The following is a 26,671-nucleotide window of genomic DNA, read 5'->3' on the forward strand; positions in this document are numbered from 1 at the left end:
AAGCCCTTGTCAGACAACCATTTGGGTTTTTTACATTTCTTTTTCTTGGGGATGGTTTTGATCACCACCTCCTGTACAATGTCACAAACCTCCATCCATGGTTCTTCAGGCACTCTGTCTATCAGATCTAATCCCTTGAATCTATTTGTCATTTCCACTGTATAATCATAAGGGATCTGGTTTAGGTCATACCTGAATGGTCTACTTATTTTCCCTACTTTTTTCAACGTAAGTCTGAATTTGGCAATAAGGAGTTCATGATCTGAGCCCCAGTCAGCTCCTGGTCTTGTTTTTGCTGACTGTATAGAGCTTCTCCATCTTCGGCTGCAAAGAATATAACCAATCTGATTTTGGTATTGACCGTCTGGTGATGTCCATGTGTAGAGTCTTCTCTTGCGTTGTTGGAAGAGGGTGTTTGCTATGAGCAGTGCATTCTCTTGACAAATTCTGTTAGCCTTTGTCCTGCTTCATTTTGTACTCAAAGGCCACTTTTGCCTGTTACTGCAGATATGTCTTGACTTCCTACTTTTGCATCCCAGTCCCCTATGATAAGAAGGACATCTTTTTGGGGTGTCAATTCTAGAAGGCCTTGTAATTCTTCGTTGAACCGTTCAACCTCAGCATCTTTTGTGCTAGTGATTGGAGCCTGGACTTGGATTACTGTGGTACTGAGTGCTCTGCCAATCTGGACCAAAAGACACTGAAACTGTTCAAGACGGAAGCAGCCTTGGGCCGCTGGTTTGCTATGGGCAAGATGCAGGCTGAGAGAGCATTCAGCATCCATGAACACCACATTTTAGAGTGTCCTTCTCAGAAGTAACCAAGAAGTCTGATGTGAACAAGAAGTAACCAAGAAGAATGATGTGACAAGAAGGAAGTGACCAAGGAGAATGATGCAGAAGGAGAGATGTTGTAGGGAGCAGAGCCAAGAACCGCAGCTCCAGGCAGTAGACCTGAAGCCTGATTCCACAATACTCCCTGCTCCAGGGTAGACGTTCCTGGCAATGTTTCTCCAATAGGATGTAAGAATTGTTGTGAACTAGTGGACCAGTGAGGAGAAGGCAATGGCACCCCACTCCAGTACTCTTGCCTGGAAAATCCAAAGGACAGAGGAGCCTGGTGGGCTGCAGTCCATGGGGTCGCTAAGAGTTGGACACGACTGAGCGACTTCACTTTCACTTTTTACTTTCATGCATTGGGCAAGGAAATGGCAACCCACTCCAGTGTTCTTGCCTGGGGAATCCCAGGGACAGGGGAGCCTGGTGGGCTGCCGTCTCTGGGGTCGCACAGAGTCGGACATGACTGAAGCGACTTAGCAGCAGCAGTAGCAGCAGCAGCAGTGGACCAGTGGGGCTTCCCTGGCAGCTCAGACAGTAAAGAAGTCACCTGCAAGGCAGGAGACCCAAGTTCGATCCCCGGGTCGGGAAGATCCCCTGGAGAAGGAAATGGATGCGCACTCCAGTATCTTTGTCTGGAGAATCCCATGGACAGGGGAGCCAGGTGGGCTACAGTGCACAGGAGAGTGAAGAGCTGGATGTGACTGAGTGACCAGCACGCACCCATGAGCGGACCGGCGGGCTTCCCTGGTGGCGCAGGTGGTAAAGAATCTGCCTGTAATGCAAGAGACCCAGGCTTGACCCCTGGGTCTGGAAGATCCCATGGAGAAAGGAATGGCAACCCAATCCAGTATTCTTGCATGGAGAATCCCACGAAAAGAGAAGCCTGGCGGGCTACAATCCATGGGGTCACAAAGAGCCAGACACGACTCAACAACTAGCACCTTTACTCACAGTGGCTGTTTGGGGCCTCCTGTCTTTCCTTTTTTCTTTGAATCAGAGTATGGTTGCTTTACCCTGCTGTGCCACTTTCTACTGTCCAGCAAAGTGAATGAGTTAGACATACATGTACGTCCACTCTCTTTTAGATTCTCTTCCCGCTTAGGTCATCACAGAGCCTGGAGTAGAGTTCCCCCTGCTATACAGTGGGTTCTCATTTGCTGTGTATTTTAAACGTGGTAGTGTGTATATGTCAATTACTGTCTCCCAGTTCATCCCACCCTGCCTCCTCCCGTTTGAATGGGAGTGTTCATTGCATGACACATCCCTGTTCTATCACGGCTAGCTTGGCCTGTGTGAGGTGTTAGAGGGGAGGAGGGGCACAAACTTCTCCTTTTGTTCTTTAGGTCCTAGGAGCAAGGGGAGGTGCATTTGGATCTGACTTAGAATACAAGATTCTCAGCTTCAAGCTTGACACCGCAATCGGGTGTGTTGAGTGCGAATAAGTGTATTTTGTATGTCGGTGGGTAACTGCGTCCAAGAGGGCACTTTGCGGAAGATTCTATCATCGTTCCCGATTCCTTACCCACCGTGTAGTTGTTTCTTAGGACTGCCACAACAGATAACCGCAAAATTTATGTGACAGAGGTTTACTGGAGGCCAGAGATCTGAAATCAAGGTGTCAGCGAGGTTAGTTCCTTCTGCGAGGGAGAATCTGTTCTGTGACTCTCTCCCAGCTCCTCATAGCCAGGGAAGGGAAGGGAAAGTCGCTCAGTCGTGTCCGACTCTTTGCGACCCCATGGACTGTAGCCTACCAGGCTTCTCAGTCCGTGGGATTTTCCAGGCAAGAGTACTGGAGTGGGTTGCCATTTCCTTCTCCAGGGGATCTTCCCGACCCAGGGATCGAACCCGGGTCTCCCGCATTGTAGGCAGACGCTTTACCCACTGAGCGAGAAATCCTTGATATTTCTGTCTTTCTTTTTTAAGAGAATTTTCTGAGCCTGTTTTTTTTCAACACATCTTTGTTTGTTTGGGCTGTACTGAGCCTCCGCGGCTGCGTGGCCCTTTAGTTGTGGTGGGCAGGGGCTACTCTCGAGAGGAAACGCGCTCCCCTTTGCTGGCTCCTCTTGCTGCAGAGCACAGGCTCTAGGGTGCATGGGCCCCAGCGGCTGTGTCTCCCGGGCTCCTGAGCACAGGTTCAGTAGTTGTGGTGCGTAGTTGATCTGTGACATGTGGGGTCTCCCTGGATCAGGGATCAAACTCATGCCTCCTGCATTGGCAGGCAGATTCTTTACCACGGAGCCACCAGAGAAGCCCGGCATGTCTTGAGTTGTAGACACATCCCTCCAATCTCTGCCTCCAACTGTCACACGGCATTCTCCCTGAGTGTCCCCACTTCCCTTCTTATAAGGACATCAGTCACATTGGATTAGGGGTGCACTCTGACCCAGCATGACTTCATCTTAACTAATCACTTCTGCAAAGACCCCCTTTCCAAATAAGATCCCTTTCCGAGGTTCTGGGCAGACATGCATTTTTCAGGGGAGCGCTCATCCGCTGCATGTCCTGTATCCACACCCTGTGGCTCTGCAGCTTCTCTCTGCAGGATGCAGAGCTGTCTGCCCCATTCATGGGGTTGGTCCGTATGTTTCATGTGGCTAAGGGTAGGTGGGTGAAATCAACTGTGGGCCACTTTGGAGCCCAGGTCTTAGAGGCATCATGTACTCATGCTTACCCTTTTAGAAGCCTCTGATCTCCTCCGGGAGATGAGCTTCCCCTTAGAGCTGCTGTCCCTGCATCCTGGTTTACATATGAGCTGCCCCAGCTGTCCCCAGACCTGCCCTGTCAGGAGAGCTGCCTCGGCCAAGCTGTAAGCCCGTGGTAATCCTTGTCTTTCTCCAAAAGAAGACAAGAATCTCGATTTCAAATCCTTAATCTCCTAATTTTTATGTGTGTTTCAGACTCAGTTAAAAATGTCACTGTGCTGTCCCAACCAAACACTCCTGTGAGTAGAATTCTGCCTGTAATCTTCCAACTTATGGTCTGGGGTGCAGATCGGCTGGGCCCAGGGATCCCTCTGCTCAGCTGCTTCCTGTCAGAGGCACCATCCTGGGAAGATCCTTGCTCCAGGCGGAGAGGGTCCTTCCGTGTGACACAGAACCCAAGTGGGCCCTGCAGCAACCGAAGATTTCCATCAGGAGGGGGTACAGAGCCTATCTCTGCTGGCGGTCGTGCACAGGATGGCCAGGCCACGGAGGAGGCCTGTCATCTTGATGCCCTTCTGCCCTTTCCAAGGCATCTCAGATGATGCTGTTTTAAGAACATTTGGCAAGAAGATGCCCATAGTGTTTCTTTTACAAAAATGGTGGCTTCTTAGGGATTGGTCTAAAAAACCAAACCGAACCAAGTGAAACCACACCATACCAGAACAGTTACGGAGAATAAGGAAATCAAACACCACCAGGTTGAAACTGATTTTACTAGATGAACTTCTCACTTTAAGTTGAGTCCAAGTTCATTTTCTCTCCCAGACTTCTAGAAGGCAGCATTCAAAATGTTTACACTTGTTTCATGTGGCTTGTTGCTCAGCTCTGGTCCCCCACCTCCTTCCCTGCACTTCACACTTACTGCTTCATTGCACACATACGCTCAGCTTTATATTTACACGTATCTAATTTTTATATATGGCTTGTGAAATATGCCAGACGAAGAACGAAATAGTCCTGAAAACAGCTGGAAAATTATGCAACGGAGGAGACTGGGCACACGCACGTTCTGTACTGCAAGGTTGCACAACAGACCAAGTTTGTTACAAGCGATGCTGGGAGGCTTTTATTTTTTCCCCAGAGTGACAGCTTGCATGGTGAAGTGAGCCTTCTGCAGAAGGCATTTCCTCAGGCGCCTCAGACTTTCTGAGAGGGGAGAGGCAAGGCTGGAGCTACATGGGGAGCACAGAGGCTGCAGCCTACGGGAGTTTGTCGAGGGGCTAGAGGCAACTCCTGTGGTCTGGTCGGGTCAAGGCCAGGGGCCAGGGTAAGCCAGGACATGGCAGAGCCCATAGGCCAGCCAAGCCTGGGGATCCGGCAAGGCCAAGGTCCAGCAAAGCTGAGACCCAGTTTAGGGTGAGAGGAGGACAACTTTTGGAGGTGTCCATGTCTCTGCTGCCCTCTGTTGGGAAGTCCTGGTGGACAGATAGCCTCAGATGGGTCTGGAGCCAAATGGTCCCTCACTGTCTGCTGCTCCCAGAGCTGAGTCTCTGTTTACCCATCACCATCCTGGCTCTGCGGTTCTCTGATCTTTCCCGTGGCCCAGAAGGATGCAGAAGAGCAGGGCCTTGGCCCCTCAGACCAGACCTGGGTCCTCCCTGGGGCCACCAGGCCCTGTGACACGGCTCCGCTGTGTGCCTTATTGTCTCACAGGTTAGAGTCAGTGAGAACCGCAACTGAGACCCAAATCTCCACTGTCAATGCCCAGCGGACGGGCAGGCTTTACTCTGCTATTAAAAAGATCCAAGGGTCTCAGTCAGCCTGAGGTGTGACAAGATGGCTAATAATGTGATCTGTCTGCTCCGCAGCTGAAGATAACATTACGGCCAGCAGGGACCTGCTGTCTGGGCTCAGTCTGGGAGCCTGTGTGGAACAGGGTGTTCTGGCTTATGCTGGAGGAGGGGCTCATGAGCAGGTCAGGAGGAGGACAAACCCCGCAGCCCAACCCTATGTGGAAGGTGGAAGGGAAGAGCCTCTGGGAAGCTGCTGCCCAGCCCTTGGTACAGGGCTTGAGTTTACCCAGAGATGTGGGCAGGGCAATTTGGCTCAATAATGGTGGAGAAAACCTGGGGCCCTTGCTGTGAGGGGGGCCTTGGCTGCCCGGGCAAGCAGGCCAGCGGCTCCCACCGTCACCACAACCCCTAGGTAAGCTGGCACGTCCTGTTTACGGCCTTCATGGCCAGGGCAGGCCACGACATGGCAGAGCCCACAGGCCAGTTACGGCGGGGGATTAGCTGCAGCGAGGAGGGTTGCTAAGGAATCTGGGGCTCAGCTGAGAGCCTGGCTGCTGCAGCCACTCAGAGCGGAGACGGGAATCGCCACGGGGGAACTGTGCCGCCCGGCTCACTCGGTTTCCTCGTTCCCGTTTCCAGAAATGCAATTAGGGAGGCCAAGGCACTGCGTGGGCTCTGGAGCGAGTGTCTGGGTGTCTGGGTCTGTGGGTCTTTGGGGGCTGGGGTCAACGTGTGCCTCTGTGCTCGTCTGTGCACACATATCACCACATGCACGTGGCCAAGTGTGTGTGTGTGTGCACAGGTGCAAATGCACGCTCTCGCCTCCCATCTCCTGGAGCAGGCATCCCCAGACTTTGAAATGACAGTTCTTGGCACTCCCCAAACCCCGCACCCCATGTACCCTGCACCCCTGCTCCCAGGGGCAGCCTGTGCTCTCAGATTTATCTTTGAGGGGCTGTGTATTCTCAACTAGGGAGTATAATCTCTTAGCGGGTAGCAGGGGGCCAATGGTGCCATATGGGGACCACAAGAAGGAGCATAATGGAAAGTTCCAGCAACCAGAGGCCCTCATGGAGGTCCTGAGTGAGCACAGTTGAGAAGCCTGGGAAGGAGATGGGATGCAGAGGCGGTGGGTGCTGGAGAGCAGCCCCCATAGCCTGCAGATGCCTCACAGGCCGTGCAGGTGCCGCCTGAAGGCAGAAGCGCTAGCTCTAGCTTCCCCATCCAAAGAGCCGGAGGCGGGCCCTGCAGGGCAGGTGGGGGCCCTGCTGCCTCTGGGTGAAGCCAGCCGGCTGGGGGCCAGGAAGTTCAGAAAAGCGTCTAAATGCCGCGCTACCCCTCAGACCCAGCTCGGCTCTCCATATGGCCTGGTATGCCCGTGTGGTCAGATGTGCTTTTTTCCCCAAGAGAAGCCAGAGGGGCATATTTTAATGGGGGCATCTTTTGATTTTTAAAAAGTTTTAAGCAAATAGTTTAACAAACAAAACCCTGTGGGGTGCTGGTTGGGAGCCCCTTATGCATCAGTTAGGATACTTGACTCCGGCAAAAAGTAGGGATTGGTAGAAAGGATGCTGAGATTCACATCCCAGAAGGCTTCACAGGAGCACCCAGAGCAGTTCACCTTGTGGGTGATGAGTGCTCTGGTTCTGAAGCAAGTCATGATGTCTGGTCTGGCTCTGGCCCCAGGCGTTATCATCTCCAAGGCTCAACTTTTTCATCTGAAAGTGGTAAGGTTGCATTTCCACCTGGAGGGATGTTGTGAGGATGAAGGGAGGTAGTTTACTTAAGAGCTCTGCTAATTCACCAACAGAGCTGCGAGCTTGCAGGAAATACTGTGATTGACAAAACACAGCCTGGCACAAGAGGTGCTTCCCAAGGGCACACTGACCCCAGTGTCTTCACTGGGAAGAGGAAACTGTGGGCCTCAGGTTGGCCAGTCATACTTGACCAGGGCACAGGGGGATGGCCATGGAACAGTGATGTGTGAGATCCTTTTCCTGAGAAGGGAGTCAGGAAGCTCCGGATCGGTGTCCTGGTGAGTGCTCCCAGCTCCCAGAGCTTTTCGAGATGAACACGATCTTGCTTCATTCTCCTACTTAAATCTCCCATTTAGAACAAAGTGCAGCCTGCAAGCTGAGACCTGCAAGGCCCTGCCTCATCTGTGATTCCCTGGTTGCCTCTCTCTCTTCATCTCTTTCTTCTTTTACCACCCTCTGGCTTCACTGCTCTTCTTTCCCTGGAGCAGTAAAATCTCTTTTCTGCTCAGGGCCTTTGCCTGTGCTGGTCTCTCTGTTTGAGATGCTCATTGCTTAGACTGCGTTAGGATTCCTGGTGGCTCAGATGGTAAAGAATTTGCCTGCAATGCAAGGTTTGATCCCTGGGTCGGGAAGATCTCCAGAGGAGGGATGGCTACCCACTCGAGTATTCTTGCCTGGAGAATTCTATGGACAGAGGAGTCTGGTGGGCATCAGTCCATGGGGTCACAGAGAGTCGCACACAGCTGAGGGACTAACACTTCTTTTTCCCCTACCCTTAGACTGGTAACTTCTCTCTGACTAGCTTTTAATTTCCCCTCCTCTTCCTCTCCTTTGTCCCATGTATTCTATATCATGAGTCTGATTTCTTCATAGCATCAATCTTTGAAATTTATCTTATTTTTAAAAATTCACCCTGCAACTATTTACTGAGTGCCCACTACGTTCCAGTCTGTGTTTGTCAATCAATGTTTCTCACAGTTCTTCAGCAAGGTTCCTTATTAGGCCGCATTCAACCCTGGCATCCCAGCCACCCATCTCCTGCAGTACAGCCAGGGTTTAGTTCTAAGGTCAGTGATGATATGAAAAAAGCACGCAGTGAAAATACTCTGGAAAATTTCCAATGAATACAGTTTTGCATCTATAGGCCAACGCTGAACTGCGTACAGCTGGGTGCAGGGAGTGACGGAGAGCAAAACCAGCTAAGGAATGGACAGCTTTATATGTGTTAAGTCATTTAATTCTCCAAGCCTTTCTGTGAAGTACGTGATACGACTCTGCCCATCATAAAGTTTAAGAAACTGAGGCGTGTGGAAGTTAAGGAAGTTTCTAAGGTCACATGACTGCCTGACAGAGCCCTAGCAGGCTGTCTCTGACTGCGCTGGGTAGTAGAAATTGTGTATGCTGGGGAAGCATCGTGTAATTCCCCTCGCAGCAACACTCAGCGAGCAAGGCCTCTGCTGCCCAGGATGGCAACACTGTCAGGGTGGGGAGGGAACGCTCTCACTAAGCGATCTGACTCATTATTCCGAAGAAATACATGTGATTTCAGCTTCCAGTGTGTGTCGGGAATCTTACATTCATTCTGCTTTGAAAATGAGGATGAGCTAGGCCCCAAGCCCTTCCTGACGCCAGGGTCCCAACCTTGCAGATGAGGAAATGGGCAGTGGAGAGACTGGGCATGGTGTGCAAGTTGTCAGAGGCACCTCGCTGACTTTCGGGAGAGAAAGTCACGAGAGTCAGTGGTTCAACTTCAGGCATCCACTGCCCAACCGAGACGATGGTGAGGGTACTGCCACCACGGCCGAGAGAGGTGGCTAGGCCTGGCCTCAACAGAGTAGCAGGGAAGAGAGGTGAATTCCTTCTCCTAATGAGAGGGAGATGGAGAGCTGGCTGCTTTGCTGTAGGGGTAAAGAAAGAGAAAAGCAAAGGAATTCCAGAAAAACATCTGCTTCTGCTTCGTTGACTATATGGTCCCAGCAAACTGTGGAAAATTCTTCAAGGGATGGGAATACCAGACCACCCGACCTGTCTCCTGAGAAACCTGTATACAGGTCAAGAAGCAACAGTTGGAACTGGACATGGAACAACAGACTGGTTCCAAATAGGAAAAGGAGTATGTCAAGGCTGTATATTGTCACCCTGCTTATTTAACTTATTTGCAAAGCTCATCATGCGAAAAGTCAGGATGGATGAAGCTCAAGCTGGAATCAAGATTGCCAGGAGAAGTATCAATGACCTCAGATATGCAGATGACACCACCCTAATGGCAGAAAGTGAAGAGGAACTAAAGAGCCTCTTGATGAAAGTGAAAGAGGAGAGAGAAAACTGGCTTAAATTTTCAACATTCAAAAACACTAAGATCATGGTATCCAGTCCCATCACTTCATGAGAAAAAACCCCACAAAAACCCAACAGTGACAGACTTTATTTTTTGGGCTCCAAAATCACTGCAGAGAGTGACTGCAGCCACGGAATTAAAAGATGCTTGGAAGAAAAGCTATGACAAACCTAGATAGCGTATTATAAAGTGGAGACATTGATTACTTTGCCGACAAAGGTCCGTATAATCAAAGCTATGGTTTTTCCAGTAGTCACGTAGGGATAAGAGAGTTGCACCATAAAGAAAGCTGAGCACTGAAGAACTGGTGCTTTTAAACTGTGGTGCTGGAGAAGACTCTTGAGAGTCCCTTGGACAAGAAGAAGATGAAACAAACCAATCCTAAAGGAAATCAACCCTAAATATACATTGGAAGGGCTGATGCCAAAGCTGAAGCTCCAGTACTTTGACCAGCTGATGCAAAGAGCCAACTCATTGGAAAAGACCCTGGGAAAGACTGAGGGCAGGAGGAGAAGGGGACGACAGAGGATGCGATGGTTGGATGCCATCCAACCATCGCCGACTCAATGGACATCAATGTGAGCAAACTGAGGGAGATAGGGAAGGACAGGGAACCCTGGCTTGCTGCAGTCCATGGGGTCGCAAAGAGCCTGACACAACTGAGCAACTGAACAGCAACAAAAGGAAAGAGATGGGGCTCAGATGCCCCTGGTGCCCAGGTGGAAGGAGATGCCAGGTTTGAGCCCAGGAGGCTGGGGGTGGGTGGAGATGGGAGCTGTGAGAAGCTGAGGTTCTGGGACATGCTGATGGAGATGCCTGGGGGTTGCCACATTTATAGGGTGGATGGACCTCTCTGGGTGGTCTGTGCATAGACCCTTGAACACATGAGGAAGGCTGAGGAGGAGTCCTGTGTATGGAGAGAAAATGGCATCCATTGGGACCGGCCCTGAGGAGCGGCCAGAGGCTATAGGGACGTGTGAAGGGTCCTCTCGTGAGATGCTGCCTGGAGCCAGACTTGCAGAGAACCTGCAAGGGGCTATTTATTTTATCCAAAACAAAAACTTCAAAACATTGCACTGAAGACACAGGTCTATCTCTTTTTTGGGATGAGTGGAAGATGGGAACACTATTTTGCAGGGGGCAGAGGAAACTGTTCCTCCATAAACTCCACACTGGAGTGGACTCTGTGTCGAGTCTCAGCATTTCTGCAGAGGAGGGAGCATCTGGAGCTGCTGGGAGGGAGACAGTCAAGAAACACCCATCCTACTAGTGATGGGGATGTTGGTGGGGAATAATCCTCCTGACACCCCTGGAGGAGTGGAGGGTCTCGAGGGAGTCCCCAAGGGCCGCAGGGATGGCCAAAGGCCCTCAACTCCATGTCCGGAATTTCTTCTCACTGAGTCTCAGCCTTGGGATTCCATAGTTAGTGTTACTGCCAGACCCAGCTAGAAGCTTTGGCCTCTTCGAGGCCCACGTCCTAGATGGTGCGAGCCCTGCTGGGTTGGGCAGGACTGGAAGGAACCTGACACGAAGGGAATGCAATCGAAAGAGAACAGGGCTGCGAAGGCCAGGGATTCTGGGTTTCCCAAGGCATTGGCCAGGGCCACCCACTGACGTTCCCTGGATTGTCCAGGGAAGAAATGTCCAGTGACGTTTACAAAGCGTTTGAACACAAAATGCTACAACGTAATGGGATTGTGCCGTTCACAGTTACATACAGGATTTATATGTAAAGAAATTCATTCTCCAGTCTCTGGAAAGTATGTCATCTGGGAATGGTGAATTCCAGGCAAGAACATCTTCTTTCACCAGACAGGGGAAAGCCTGGGACTGTGCCATGCTCTCATTTGGACATAAAGGCAAGCAAAGGGCTGGGGGGACATTGGGGCTAACCCCTAACATGTTTCTGCCCCCGATGGTTAATCCAGGCTTGTCCCAGTAATACCACTGCCCCTTGTCAGCAGCTGGTTCAGCAATGGCCGTATGACCCAGTCTGGAGCGGGAGTCAGCTGGTCCATCTGGGAGAGATGAGGACCCCCGCGTGTGGTTTGGTCATCTTGCTACCTGGTTGAGCTCTGGGGCTGTCATGCCCGCAGACCTCATGCATTTCCTTACGGTCTAAGAGGGCTGTGAAACCTGTGTCCATGGGGCATCTTAAGGGACCCAGAGGCATTTCTCAGATGAGAAGCTTGGAACAAATGTCCCTCTTGACCTGTGTGAGAGGTCAGACACAGGTCTAGACCCTGATCCCAGGAGACCCAGAGCACTACTACTCGCCACACCCAGCGTCACCTTGAAAAGTCTTGGAACTTGCTGCCTCTCTGCTAGGTGGGAGCACACAAGGATAGTCAGAGGTCTGCACTGAGCTGTCTCCTTCCCCAGCTCTTTATTGCATAGATTGAGCCCGAGCCTCCAGCTTGTGTCTCCAGTGTAAAAGTATTGACTGAGCCTAGATCCCTAAGCCTCCAAACTTCAACACTTTGCTTTTTACTTCTAGGCAGAACTGACTGCAATGAAGGTGGGACTCCTCCGTGTAGAACATGGCAATGAAAAAAAATTTACCTGCCTGCCACCTACATTTCCTCTTTTGCCTGACACAGATCCCTGTCAGTGTATGTGTTGGGGGGGGATGCTCAAGAAACTGCAAGAACCATACCCCTAAAGGCCACCTGGCTGGCATGTTCTGTTTAATTAGCATTCCCCTGACATATTGCTTACCAAGGCTGCTCCCAGCCAGAACTCTGCCTGTGCATCTGACGGGGCCATTGCACCCGCTGTTTGCCAATAGCAGAGGGGGGTAGAACTGCTGTCTTCAGAGGCCCTTTGACAAGGTCGCCAAGTCCTCACGGCTTGTTAGGCTCAGCATACGGGTCCCCAGAGGGCTAGAAGAGTCTAGATCTTGCCCGACAACCCCTGGGATCTTGCCTGTCGGGACACAGGAGAAGGAGCTCTCACTACTTCCATCTGCCTGAAGCCTGCAGTGCGGGCATGGCCTGCCAAGGATGGTGACCTCGGCAAAGGGCAGAAGCACTTCTGGTTTCTGTGTGGCCGCCAGGGGACGGGAACGGCTCTGATGAAGTCTGTCCTGGTGCATGTGACCTGGAAGTCAGAGGTGGGCTGACAGCCTTGCTTCTCCTCTTCAAGCCAAGGGGGGCACTGCTCCCACCAAACAGCTGGGGCAGGCATAGGGCAAGAAGTTCCTTGCTTAATGTCTCTACTCCAAGGCAGGCACTGTGATTTGTGATACCCAAAATGACCAGAAAAAGTCCCCATTTCTTTCTGTACCTCATGTTGGGAAGATTTTAAAGGGATTGGAGGGCTCAAGCTCACTCTGAGCTGTTCTCACCCTTTCTCCACAACATGGGGCTGTTCTAGACCAGGGGTGCAGTTCCAGTTCTTCGGGGATCAGACTGGACACAATAGTGAGCAAAAGCAGGCATAGGACAGCAGGGAGTGGCGGGGATGGTCAAGTAGGAGAGTGCAAGCCAGACTGAAGGCCACTCAAGGTCAGCTGAAGTAAACACACAGGACATGCGCTTAGTAAGAGTTCTAACTGGACTGGATCTAGACTGGAGAAGCAGACTTCAACGAAGAACCACTGTGCACTCCTCTGTTCCTTTCACCCAGAGAAGAGGGGAACAGGAGGAGGGGCAACGACCTCAGTTGCGGCAGCATTTTCCAGGAGGGGAAAGACCTGAGCGTGGAGGTTTGAAGAAGTAGGGGTGATCTTCTCTTTTTTTCTGAGCTGAGGACAAGTGATCAGGAAGCTGGGATGAGCCCACAAGAGTTCAAGGATTCATCCATTAATTTTGATGCGTCTGTGCTTGGTTCTTCCACTCAGCCTGGAGAGGTGTCATTGTGGGGACTAAAGGATGGGTTGGTTATGGGTAGTAGTCTGCCTTCAAAGAGTCTCTATCAGGGTGGAGCCCCAAGAGGCTTGGGGTGATGTGGGAAGGCATAGTTGCCAGGAGTGACTCAGGAATGTCAGAGAGACAAAGCTGCTTGCCAAGAAGATATTCTAGAGCTGATTTTCCAAAGTGCACAAGATAATTTAGCTACGTGGACCCGTTAGAAAATATCAACTCGCCAGGTGAAAGAGTTGTTCATTTTCAATTTTCCCTTCATGCTTCTGATCGCATCAAAGGAAAGGGCTTTGCTTCTGCTGATCTGTCTTCCCACTTTTTAATCATCAACACTTGTTAATCATCTTCAGCCTCAATGCCTTTTGCAGGCAGTCGTATTTAGAATTTGATAACAGCTTTTTGTTTCATATATTTATTTTTGGCAGTTATCTTTGACTTATGGCAACATTTTGGCTTTCTCATGTACAGTAGTGATTTAAAGTATCCTTTAGAAACTCAAGTACAGGATTAAGTACAGTATAAAGAAATAATGGTGGTGGTGGAAGGATTACCATAAACCTGGCAGGGAAGTGAGTGAGGTGGTGGAACATCACCCTCATCAAGTAGGTGATGCTGCTGCTTGGGTCTCATTCGTCTTTTCAGGAGGATGAAAGCACACAAACCAGATGGGAAATGAGTGGAAGAGACTCATGGTTTCCAAGACAGCACCTAGCTGAGCCCAACTCTGGGCTGCTTGGCCTTCAGGATTTGACCCATGCCACTTCTTACAGGAAGTCCTCCGGGATCTCCATCCACTTTCTCTGGAAGCATCAGAGGTCACAAAAGTGGATGACTGTTGGGAGCAAGGGAAGGACACCTGCAGCAAACTGCAGAGCATTCGCTTCATTTATCACTGATAAGTAGAAGTGCAGGCCCAGTGTCATACTTTCCAATTTCTCAAGAGAAGTCAAAAGTTTAAATTTTTAGGTTAAATGTCACCGTTTTAAACCCTGACAACAAATATTCACCATACCTGGGGGCTGGATGCTGTGGTGGGCACCCTCAGGTGACACAGAGAGAAGCTTCCATGTGAAGATGACCGTCAAGCTGCAGTGCCCAGACACCCAGGTCCTGGAAATGAGGGAACTAAGGATATGAAACCACAGCTAAAGCAAGTTGCCCAAGTCACATGTTTTCCCCGTAAGGCTGGGCCCTTCTGGTGGGCACGGAGGGATCTGAGTCATCAGGCCCCGCCTGGCCAAGCCAACCCCAAAGCCCTGGCCACTCAGGCTGGGGGCAGGGTGAATAAGAAACTCCTAAGGGACAGGTGTCTCCCCTTCAGGGACTTGAGGCAGGGCTCACACAGCAGAGGTGTTCCCACAGACACGTGTTTGGAAGCGGGCTCCTGGGCAGGACCCGGGGGGTGGGGTGGGGGGAAGGTCATTGTGCGGGGGGGACAGGAGACATGGAAGGATGGTGACTCCAGACAGCGAAAGGTAAAGCTGGGGATGGGCTTTGACTGCAAACTGGCTCCAGGCTGCAGAGGGACGCCTTGGAGGCTGAGCTGGAAACGGTGGGCAGAGTGTAGAGAGGCTACTTCAGGCAGAGCCTGGGTGAGTGCAAAGACCAGACTTCCAGAATCCCATGCCGGATTCAGGACAGGTGAGGGAGGCAACCTGTGAGGTCTTTTGGGCAGGGCCCAGGTCTGCAGTGGAAGGTTGGGGAGGAAGAGGACAGGGTGTGTGGGGGACCTTAAGGCAAAGAGCCACTGGAGCCTGAGGGAGCCTGGCCTCTCTCCGAAAGGGTAAAAACTCCTCTTGGCGGAGGCCCCTGTGGCGCACACCCCTTCCTGGAAAACTCTTCCAGTCGCTGGGGTCTCCATCTGGTCGAAAGGCCTGGCTCAGCCCCACGGTAACCAGGCCTCTCCGCCCACCCGAGGGCGCACAGAGAGGGGCCACGTCTTGCGCCCCGAGACCAACGGCTGGGACCCGGGGGCGCCGAGTGCTCTCTGGGCGGGGATCTTGCTCCTCCGAGGTGGCGCGCCACGAGTGCGCCGGGCGCGTCGAGGGTGGCCGGCCGCGGGGCTCCCCCGACCCGGCCCGCGGCGCTTCTCTGTCGCCGCCTCGGGGTGTCTCTGCTTCGCTGCGAGCCGGGAACCGCGGCGGCGACGGCGCGAGGAGGGGAGCGGGCGGCGGCGGCGGCGGCCGCGCCAAGAAGCGCCGGGTCACCGCAGGCTGAGGCGCCCGCCGTCCCCGCCCTCCCGCTCGCGCGCCGTCCCCTCCCTCCCGCCTCGCTCGCGCTCCTTCCCTCTCCCCGCCTCCCCGCCGCGCTCCCCCGCCCTCCCCGCCGCGCCTCGCCTCCTCCGCCCCGCGCCCTGCGGTGCTGCAGCTGCGGGCGGCTCCAGCTGCCCCAGATGTGGGCTGGGCGGCGCGCGGGCAACTTTCGCGCCGGCTGCGAGTGCGGGGCCCCGGCTGTGGCCCGGCTGCCATGGATCCGCCGGCGGGGGCCGCCGGCCGCCTGCTCTGCCCCGCGCTGTTGCTGCTCCTGCTGCTGCCGCTGCCCGCGGACGCCCGGCTCGCCGCCGCCGCCGCCGCCGACCCCCCAGGTAGGTGCGGCCGCGTCCCCGCGCCTCGCGACCCCGGCCGGCCGGGCTCCGCCCCGCGCGCCCCAGCGCCCCCTCCCCAGGCGGCGTCCGGCTCGACTTGGGCAAACTCCGCGCGCCCCGCCCGGGGCCAAGTTGGCCAACTTCGGGGCCCGGTTGGTCGGGCAGGGGGCGCCCTGCGGCGCACCCGGGAATCTCGGGCCGCGGGGAGCCCCGGAGCGCTCGCGGCTCCCGGGACGCCGAGCGTGGAGACCGAGGGCCGGGAAAGCCCGGCGGCGGCGAGCGCAGCATCAGCACCAGCGGGTCCGGGGGAGCCAGGGCGAGGCGGCGCCCCGGCTCGCGTCCGGAGACGCTCGGGAGCAGTCGGGTGCAGAGCGCGCCGCCTTGGGCCTTGAGGATTGGTTTGGGCGCCCCGGAGGGGATCCTCGAAGATCGGAGGGACCCTGCTCCACCCCTCCCTGTTCTCGGGCACGCGGGGAGGCGGCCGGCAACGGGCTAACCTGGAGCTGTACGCGGAGGACAGGCCGCCGGTGCCGGGGGGGGAGCCGAGCGGTGAGGGCAGTCGCGCGGCGGGGACTGCTAAGAGGTAGAAGCGCACGGGTAGGGAACCAACCGGGAATGGCTTCAGAGCAGCCCCATGTCCTGCCAAGGACGGTAGGTTCAAGGGGCGGGGGACGGTCTGACCGGGCCCGCCCCTGGGGAACTGCGAGGAGCTGAGGAACCCCAACTTGGAACGGGGCAGGGGGCAGAGCTCTTGGTTGGGAGGGTCCCAGAGGGGTCGACCGGAGGTCGGAGGAGCGCCAGCGTGGTAGCCGCGTTAACGCCCCTTCCCAGTTGGAGGAAGGCCGGGGAGGCGCACGCTAGTTTCTGGGGGATGCCTAGTGGAACGCCCTTCCCTTCGCAGTGGGGCGGGGTTTGGGAGGATGCCGTGCTCCGTGGCGGGGCCCTGGGGCTCCCCGGTCTCGGCTGGTCTAACGCCCCTTCCCTTTGCAGGCGGGCCCCAGGGGCACGGAGCCGAGCGCATCCTGGCGGTGCCGGTGCGCACTGACGCCCAGGGCCGCTTGGTGTCCCACGTGGTGTCGGCGGCTACGGCCCCGGCTGGGGTGCGGACCCGCAGGGCCGCCCCTGCCCAGATCCCGGGGCTCTCTGGAGGCAGCGAGGAGGACCCCGGTGGCCGCCTCTTCTACAATGTTACGGTGTTCGGCCGAGACCTGCACCTGCGGCTGCGGCCCAATGCCCGCCTTGTGGCGCCTGGGGCCACGGTGGAGTGGCAGGGAGAATCGGGTGCCACCCGCGTGGAGCCCCTGCTTGGGACCTGCCTCTACGTCGGAGACGTCGCGGGCCTGGCTGAAGCCTCTTCCGTGGCGCTCAGCAACTGCGACGGGCTGGTGAGTACGCGCTTGTCTCCCTTCTGTCTGTCCACTGCTCTCACGTGAGCTTTGGAAGCCGGTTGTCTGGGAGTCCGCTGGGAGGGCAAGGCCTGTACTGAGGACCTTCTCTGCACCCCTTGTGCTTAGGGACCACCGAAAGGGTTGGCTGGAAGGCAGGTTGTTTTGATTGGCCCGAGGGGGTGATTTATGCAGGGGGAGGGCCACATTTCCAAAGTGTTTAGCAAGCAGCCAAGTGTGGTCCCCCTGAAGCCTGCGGGAGCCGGCTTTCCTTTTCATTCAGCTGTGTGTCTGTCTCGGTGAGGGCACGCATCTGCACACGTGTTTTTGCATGGGTCTAATATCTAAGTACATGTGCACTTGTGTGTCTTGAGCATGTGTGTATTCACAGGTTTGTATGTCAGTGCCTGTTCAGTGTGTTGCTGTGCATTGTAGCATGTGTGATATGTGTGTGGGGGACACGTATGCAGGTGGGTGGTTTTCTTGTTTCTGTGTGTGCAGGTGGTGCCAGCCCAGCGAACAGGCAGTGGTGCTGAAATGCCCAGTTATCCCTCTGCCCCTGGCTGATGTTTTATGCTGTGGTTTCCTGTTGGATTTCAGCTGGTTATTTGAAAAGTTAGTTTTCTCTACTTCGAGCCAAGCGGAGCATTTGGAAATGCAGTCTCTGGTGCCCCCGGGCGGCCCCTGAAGGACAGGAGAGGCTGGGGAGTGGAACCCTTCTGGGACTGGCTGGGCCGCTCAGTGTGACCAGAGCTCTGGGAAGTTCTCCTGCTACCAGGAGCCTAGAGGGACCATGGCTTTGCATAAGAGAGCCTTGGAGGAAGCCTGGATCAATGCTCAGGGAGGAGGCTGACATTGGCAATGCTCTGTCTGGAACCACTGCAGTTTTCTATTTTGGATTGGCTGTGTGGTGGTCAGGCTGGCTGTGCTGGCCAGACATCTGAAGCTGCCCACCGTGGGTTGCGCTCTAATTACTACTCAGGGCACTCCTGCTCGGAGCAAGTGGCCTCTCTCCCAGCCCTGGTGGCCCCCAAGCCCCCCGTCCTCAGGCTTGCCCTGCAAGTTGCAGAGCCAGCAATTACAGAGAACCCCACAACCGGTGGTGTTCTTTTTATGGACACACAGGAAATGTCACTTGTTGCTTCGGAAAATCACTGCCTTTGGCTGGATTTAGTTAGAACCCAGACGTATTGCAAACAACCGTGAATGTCCTTGGAATAGCTGGGTTGACATGGTGCAGCCCTTTGTATCCTTGTTGCCTCTGAGGATGTCCCAGACTTCATAAGTGTGTCTTATTTTTACGCTGGAGGTGAATTTCCTAAATAAAAGGAAATTGGTGTTGGGGGCTCGGAATGGGGGTGGTGGTGGCCTGAGCTGGGGGGGCGGAGTTGACATGGAAGTGGTCTGCTGTCAGTCGCTCAGTCGTGTCCGACTCTTTGTGACCCTGTGGACTGTAGCCTGCCAGGCTCCTCTGTCCATGGGATTTCCCCCGCAAGAATACTGGAGTGGGTTGCATTTCCTCCGTCTGTTGTTGAGCAACTCCTGTGTGCTGAGTAATTCTTGATGGAAAGCATTCCAGAGAGGCTTTGTTCATGTATCATTCATTCATCTGTTCATTCCGTTGTCTGTTTTTTCGGCCAGTACCTCCAAGCGCGGTTGTCTGTTGTGCTGGTCAGAGATGTGGCTGGCCTGGTGCCCACCTCCCCCCTCCCACCCCTTGGGGCACCATGCTCAGCTAAGTCTGGGGCCCACTCTGGTCAGGGCTTGGAAAGCATGCTCCTGGGGGCTCTTTGAGCGTGGGTTGCCAGGGGGCAAAGGCCCAGAGGGAAGAGCATATGCAGAGAAGTACCAGGTGTGTATTGGCTTGATCAGAACAGGCGCAGTGAGATGTCACACGTACTGGACACACACCAGCAGAAGTGCAAGACACAGCTGGAGAGCGGGCTGGAGCCGAAAGAGGGGCTGGGGTCTGGAGCATGGCCTTGAATGTGGTTGGTGGAAACGGCATTGAGACAGTGGCGCAGCCTCATTAGTTCTTCTTTCCTTGTCCTTCTTTCTTTTTGGTGTGTGAATGTCCTGATTTGATACCACTTAATTCCGTAACTATTTAAGTCCCTCTGTGTATCACTGATGGGCCGATTGCAAAGCACCTAGGGTTTAAATATCATATTTCTGGTCCACAGCAGCTCTGTAGTGGGAAGGATTCTTCATCCCTCATTTACAGATGGGCGGTCGAGGCTCTGGGAGACTGAGTGGCTTGCCCAAGGCCACACTGTCTGTGGTGGCAGGAGTCTGGCCTGGTTCTGTCCAGCCCCTTCTGCCAGGGTGCTTGCAAGTCTGGGCAAGTAGAAGCCCTTGATATGTGGTAGTAGAACTATGCTCCCGCGCCATCCCCTCTTGCAGTAGCCATGCATGCATCTCAGGAGCAGCAGCCATGCTGCCCAGCACCCCTTCCTCTGAGCCTGCTCTTCCTTCATAGATAGTGAAACACACAGGGGCAGATGTGTCAGGCTGCAGTGTCTGTGTAGATCCTCAGGGATCTTGTTACAATTCAGATTCTGAGTCAGCATGTCTAGGGTGGGGTTCAAGGTTCTGCATTTCTAATGGACTGCCAGGCTGATGCTCCTGCCCTTTGAGAAGCAAAGTATTACACCCTAATTTCCGCAAAGGAGTTCTACAGGCTCACACCGCAAGTTTCTCTGAGCAAACGCGGCTCAATGGACGACTGGTGTGGGAAACGCTGCAAGTTGCTTTCAACCTGGGAGATTCAGGGAGGCCCACTGGGGTCTCTGAGAAGCTCTGTAATAAAGAAACCTCTTGAACTTCGTGTACTGTAGCACTGCCCATGCAGATGAGGCCATCAACCTCTTCTTTGCAGGAACCCCAGGAATGTGCATTCCTGGAAGACAAGTGGAGAAACCGCGAAACAGGATCACAGCACGCAGCTGGCGGCTTACAGCTTAGGTTGAGGTGCTTAGGTGCTTAGGTGCTTAGGTGGGACGAGCCTCTCCCCAGAGCCATAGGCCTTTTCAGGCCTCCTTCTGGCCTGGGACACATATTCGCTCATCTAATCGCTTGGTCCTGAGTTTGTTTCTCTGCCTTAAAAGAAGGAGTAGTAGCTCTGGTTTCTGTGGACAGCAGGCTCCTTTCCTGTTTAGCATGAGGGGATTCTTACGGTCAGGATCCTTTTAGTCATGAGCGAAGGGAACACAAGTCAGATCATTTAAACAGAAATGGGAAGTTAGTGGCTCTTATGGTGCTCAGCCTTTAGGCCTGGCTGGATCCAGCTGCTACTCCCACGTTGTCTCCCTGCCTCCGCCTTCTTCTGTGTTGGCTTTGTTCTCAGCTGGAGGCCTTCTGTGGTAAGTCAAGGGGCGCAGCGGTGCTGGCTGATAATCTTTCTCTGATAATTCTGGCTGACTCCTGGGTAGCACTCTATTCAGGCTGGGGTCAGATGCTCCCATGAGAATCAGAACATGAGGTTTGTAGAACCCCACGGATGGAGAGTGCAAGGGATGATGACATGAGCTGAGGACCTGGGCCTGCCAAGGTGAAAATTCTAGCTGAATCAGGTAGAGGTGTAGATTTAAGAAATGCCACATGCTTCCTGTTGTTGTTCAGTCACTCAATCGTGTCTGACTCTTTGCGACCCCATGGACTGCAGCACCCCAGGCTTTCCTGTCCTTCACCATCTCTGGAGTTTGCTCAAAGTCATGTCCATCGAGTCGGTGAAGCCATCCAACCATCTCATCCTCTGTCGTCCCCTCCTCCACCTGCCCTCAACCTTTCCCAGCATCAGGGTCTTTTCCAATGAGTCGGCTTTTTGCATCAGCTGGCCTAAGTGTTGGAGCTTCAGCTTCAGCATCAGTCCTTCCAGTGAATATTCAGGGTTGATTTCTTGTGGGATTGACTGGTTTGATCTTGCTGTCTAAGGGACGCTCAAGAGTCTTCCCCAACACCACAGTTCAAAAGCATCAATTCTTTGGTGCTCAGCTTTCTTTATGGTGCAACGCTCACACCCATACATGACCACTGGAAAAGCCACATGCTTCATAAGACATACCGTACATTTTATTTACAGAGAGGTGGGTAGATGTAGTTTCCAGCCTTTCTTATAGCCACTAGATAGATATTGTTCATCATATTCTCAGGGGAAGGTTAACATTTGCCTTTTCACAATGAGTGAGAAAATGATGTTTAACAAAGGATACTTGTATATCTCATTGCTATGGAAGACTTCTCTAGTACCTCTCAGGCTACATGATATGTAGTTTCATGTTGTTCTTACTTGCTCACTAAAGACCCACGAGAAGCCTGTTGACAAAAAAATAATAACAGAACCTCAGTTTACTGTGCTCATGTTATGTGTCAGGCTTTCCACTGAGCACCTTATGACATATCACCTTGATTAATCCTCACCACACCCTATACTGTGTGACTGATATTATCCCCATTTTACAGATGAATTAACTGAGATAGCCTGCTTCAAGCTTTGCGGGTCTATATTTAAATACACATCTGTTTGGTTCTAAGACCATGCTTACTACGTGTTATTGCCTTTATTGCATGCCAAGATAAAATAAAGAAATGCATTTCTTTAAGACATTTCCTACCTGTTCTAGAAATTAAAAGACGCTTACTCCTTTTAAGAAAAGTTATGACCAACCTAGACAGCATATTCAAAAGCAGAGACATTACTTTGCCAACTAAAGTCCATCTAGTCAAGGCTATGGTTTTTCCTGTGGTCATGTATGGATGTGAGAGTTGGACTGTGAAGAAGGCTGAGCACCGAAGAATTGATGCTTTTGAACTGTGGTGTTGGAGAAGACTCTTGAGGATCCCTTGTACTGCAAGGAGATCTAACCAGTCCATTCTGAAGGAGATCAGCCCTGGGATTCCTTTGGAAGGAATGATGCTAAAGCTGAAACTCCCGTACTTTGGCCACCTCATGAGAAGAGTTGACTCACTGGAAAAGACTTTGATGCTGGGAGAGATTGGGGGCAGGAGGAGAAGGGGACGACAGAGGATGAGATGGCTGGATGGCATCACGGACTCGATGGACGTGAGTCTGAGTGAACTCTGGGAGATGGTGATGGACAGGGAGGCCTGGCGTGCTGCGATTCGTGGGGTTGCAAAGAGTCGGACACGACTGAGCGACTGAACTGAACTGAACTGAACTGAACGAGTCAACTCCTGGACGCTTTCTTGGTCCGCAGCACTGCCTGTGGTCAGTGTCAGTGAGCGGGAGCTGGGGTAGGTCTGGTGGCCAGGCGGCTTGGTGACTTGTGGCTGACATGCTCTGGGCTGCAGCCCCTTTCAGGCAGCCCGAGTCCTTACAGGGAGGTAACGGCAGCGGAGACTCCAGGCTGGGGGCACCCTGCCGCACCTCTGTCCCCTGCATGCGTTGCTGCTCTGGGGGCCTCTCTGGCCTGGCGTCTCTGGTTGGCAAGGCCATTGGTGGGAATGTGTACGGGCTGGGCAGTGACTCTGAGGGGCATGATCAAGGCCTTGTGGCCTGGGGCTCCCCTGCTGGGCTGCTATGCCGGCCAGGCCCCTGCTCTATAGAGTCTCGATGGGCGTTGAAAGTCAGTAAGGGCCACAGAGAGAGAGAGAGAGGTCATTTGCTGGCCTAAGGGGTGGAATTGAGTTTCATGTTTGTATAAAGGCCACTGTCTTTGAGGCCACACGCTGGGTTCCAGCTGGCTCAGGTGCTAGAATGGCGAGGGCAGGTGCAAGGCGCTTGGGCTGCAGGGCTACAGGTGAGAAGTGGGAGGGACTTGCAGTTGCCCTTTGTAGAGTCTCCTCACTTTTCCTCTTGCCTTGGCGCTGCCTGGAGGGTGATGAGAAGGTCTCAGGAACATCAGAGAGGGGCCGCGTCTGAGTTCCCTGGGTGTCGGGGCTCCTCAGATCGGAGGAGCAGAGGCTCCTGCTTGGCCCCTACTCTCGGCAATCTGCACAGCTGCCCAGGGTGGTCTCAGCCTCCTACCTGGCTTATTATTCTCCTTGCTGTTTAAGATTCATTCAGCTGAAGTGGTGGAAAGCCAACTTGGATGAAACAAGCAAGATGTTGTGGGCCTAGTTCCTTGGGGTCCTGAGGCAGCCTTCAGACATGGCTGGATCTAGTGGCTCAGGGCTGCTTCAAGTTATGACCAACCTAGGCAGCATATTAAAAAGCAGAGACATTACTTTGCCAACAAAGGTCTGTCTAGTCAAAGCTGTGATTTTTCCAGTAGTCATGTATGGATGTGAGGGTTGGACTATAAAGAAAGCTGAGCGCCAAAGAATTGATGCTTTTGAACTGTGGTGTTGGAGAAGACTCCTGAGAGTCCCTTGGACTGCAAGGAGACCCAACCTAAAGGAAATAAGTCCTGAATATACATTGGAAGGATTGATGCTGAAGCTGCAACTCTAATACTTTGGCCACCTGATGCGAAGAGCTGACTCATTTGAAAAGACCCTGATGCTTGGAAAGATTGAAGGTGGGAGGAGAAGGGGACGACAGAGGATGAGATGGTTGGATGGCATCACCGATTCAATGGACATGAGTTTGAGTAAACTCTGGGAGTTGGTGACAGGGAGGCCTGGTGTGCTGCAGTCCATGGGGTCACAAAGAGTCAGACATGACTGAGTGACTGAACTGAACTGAACACCTGGGGAGCCCTTAGGTTATAGGCCCACCTTTAAATCAAGCACTGTGATGTGAGCTTAGCTAGAGTCTCTTGCCTATCTTTGGGATTGAGAGTGAGGGTCAGATCCCCAAACTCTGGAACGGATTAAGGTTTTATCAGAAAGCAAGGGGAAGGACCAGTGTGCTGGGCAACCACACTTCACCCAGACTTCAGGTCCTGTGTCTCTTCCTGTGCTCCAGACTTGCCTGCCCAGCTGCCTCGTGGGCCCCTTCCTTGAGTGACCCCTGCTTCTGAAATGGAACGTGCGTCTCTCTACTCTCCTCCAGACCTCATCGTTCACTTGGGCAGGAATCGCAGGATTGCCCCTCCCTGCTCTCTCCATGACCCTCACATGCAGCCGGTCATCATCCTAGACATCTCCAGACTTCATCTCAGTTCACAGCTTTATACCACGCCTACCTCCAAGCCCTGTGATCCTTAGGGACTCCAAACTGGAGCAACTCTCTCCCCACACAGCTACCAGACTGATTTTTGTAAACCATGCATTCAATCATGTCACTCCTTTGCTTAAGACTTTTCTTGAGTAGTGGTCTTAAGTGCTTCTGATTACCCTTAAAAAATCCAAACTCAGAAAAAAAAAAAAAATTCAAACACACTGAAACTGTTAGTCGCTCAGTCATGTCTGACTCTTTGTGCCCCGTAAGCTGTAGCCTACCAGGCTCCTCTGTCCATGGGATTTCCCAGGTAGGCATACTGGAGTGGACTGCCATTTCCTTCTCTAGGGGATCTTCCTGACCCAGGGATCGAACCTGGGCCTCCTGTATTGCGGGCAGATTCTTTACCGTCTGAGCCACCAGGGAGGCCTGGCTTGGCTTAGAAGGCCTCCCATGACCTGACGCAGTCAGCCGTGTCTGTCACTGTGTCCCCCTCACGCCTGTGCTACAGTCACATCAAGCTTTTAGTTTCTCTGCCACTGGACACTCCCGTCTTAGGCCCTTTGCACAGACCGTGCCCTTGCCTGGACCACTCTTACCTCCCTCTTTAATTGGCTCGCTCTATTGTTGTTCAGCCCCTCAGTCCTGTCTGAGTCTTGGTGACGCCATGGACTACAGCATGCCAGACTTCTCCTGGAGCTTGCTCAAACTCGTGTCCATTGAGTCGACGATGCCATCCAACCATCTCGTCATTTGTTGTCCCCTTCTCCTCTCACCTTCAATCTTTCCCAGCGTCAAGGTCTTTTCCAATGAGTCAGCTCTTTGCATCAGGTGGCCAGAGTATTGGAGTTTCAGCTTCATCATCAGTCTTTCCAATGAATATTCACGATTGATTTCCTTTAGGATTTGATCTCCTTGCAGTCCAAGGGACTCTCAAGAGTCTTCTCCAATACCGCAGTTCAAAGGCATCAATTCTTCGTCGCTCAGCCTTCCTTATGGTCCAGCTCTCACATCCATACTGACTTACTGGAAAACCCATAGCTTTGACTATACAAACTTTTGTTGGCAAAGTAATGTCTCTGCTTTTCAATATGCTGTCTAGGTTGGTTATAGCTTTTCTTCCAAGGAGCAAGTGCCTTTTAATTTCATGGCTGCAGTCACCCTCTGCAGGGATTTTGGAGCCCAATGTAGTCTCAGCTAGATGACATTTCATCCGGGAAGCTGTCCGAGACATTCACACGCCACGTTGGACCCCATGCTTCTTTGGTATCTTGTCCTGTAGGCGATTTGTACCTGGGTCCATAGGCTCCGCTCCAGCTGGATGGAGCTCAGCTAGGGGCCATGAAGTGGGCGTCTGTGGAGTGGGGGATAGAAGCCTGTGCAGTCCTTTGCCCCTCAAGACCGTGTGCCCCATACCCAGGGATGGTCCACCTCTGCATACCCAGGGATGAGGTGTGTGGGCAATACCCAGAATGTCCACACTCAGCAGGGTATGCCCCCTAGAGGAGTGCCCCGAAGCGCCTTTCCCACAGGAAAGTACTGTGTACTCGCGTGGTCTTGTGCAGTCTTTTTGTCCCAACTTTGGAGTTCAGGAAAGGTGAGTTGAAAACCCCTGGTCTAAATGAAACTTAAGTAAGGGAGGGACCCCCTCTGGGGCTGAAGAGACTGGGCTCCGGCAAGTCACCATCCAGCTTTGAGCAATGAGCTTCAGTTTGTTCAGGTGGCAGGTGGGGCTGGAACAGTTATTTCCGAGACCTTTATAAAGCAACTCTGGGTGTCTTGGCACCGAATGGGGATCAGTTGAGGGGATCAGTTTGATGGAAGGAGAGCTGGGGACCGTGGCCAGTCTATGCCCTGCATCCCTTGATAGATTTTTGGTCCTTGGGAACACAAGCTCTTTGCTGCCAGACATGCAGATGTTTCTTCAGAGAAGCAGCATTTCTGAGTCTGTTGATATTACTTGAGCAAATGAATCCGATGTGAATCCATGGAGCTCTGAGGTCTTGACCGGGCCTCCAGAGACATATGTGGAAGTGTTGAGAGCTGAACTGGCAGTGGGATTAGGAGATGGGCAGGGCTTCCTGCAGGCAGGAGCTTTCTTTGAGAACTTGGTGAGAACCCAGGCTTACTTCATCACAGATACCCCTGGTCTCTTCTGGGGCATCCACAGATGGATGGCCTCCCCGCCACTTCTCACCTAGTGCCGTTTGGTGGGAAGGAAGGAGCTTCCCAGGGGCTCTTCCCTGCTGGGACTGGGTGCACTGACCTGTGGCTGGTGGAGGCTGGCTTGTCAGGGCTTTGTGCTGGAAGCAGCAGAGCAGCAGCCCACGGCCCCTGCCCGCCTCGTGGTGGCCCCCTTAGAATGGCACAGGCGGGTCTGTGGTCGGAAATCCAGACTCACCAGGCT

At 53.2% G+C, this 26,671-nt stretch overlaps 1 protein-coding gene across 1 annotated transcript in view; it reads left to right on the forward strand.

The window, feature by feature from the left end:
- The first annotated feature begins 15,532 nt into the window (after nt 1-15,532).
- ADAMTS2 (ADAM metallopeptidase with thrombospondin type 1 motif 2) overlaps nt 15,533-26,671 on the forward strand; it is a 261,083-nt gene continuing 249,944 nt past the window's right edge. The window contains exons 1-2 of the mRNA XM_069590438.1: nt 15,533-15,816; nt 16,807-17,201. Of these exons, the coding sequence (XP_069446539.1) occupies nt 15,699-15,816; nt 16,807-17,201 (513 nt within the window). The 5' untranslated portion in view covers nt 15,533-15,698. The remainder of the gene's footprint in view (nt 15,817-16,806; nt 17,202-26,671) is intronic.

This window comes from Ovis canadensis, chromosome 5 (genome assembly GCF_042477335.2).
Source record: "Ovis canadensis isolate MfBH-ARS-UI-01 breed Bighorn chromosome 5, ARS-UI_OviCan_v2, whole genome shotgun sequence".
Taxonomy (NCBI): domain Eukaryota; kingdom Metazoa; phylum Chordata; class Mammalia; order Artiodactyla; family Bovidae; genus Ovis; species Ovis canadensis.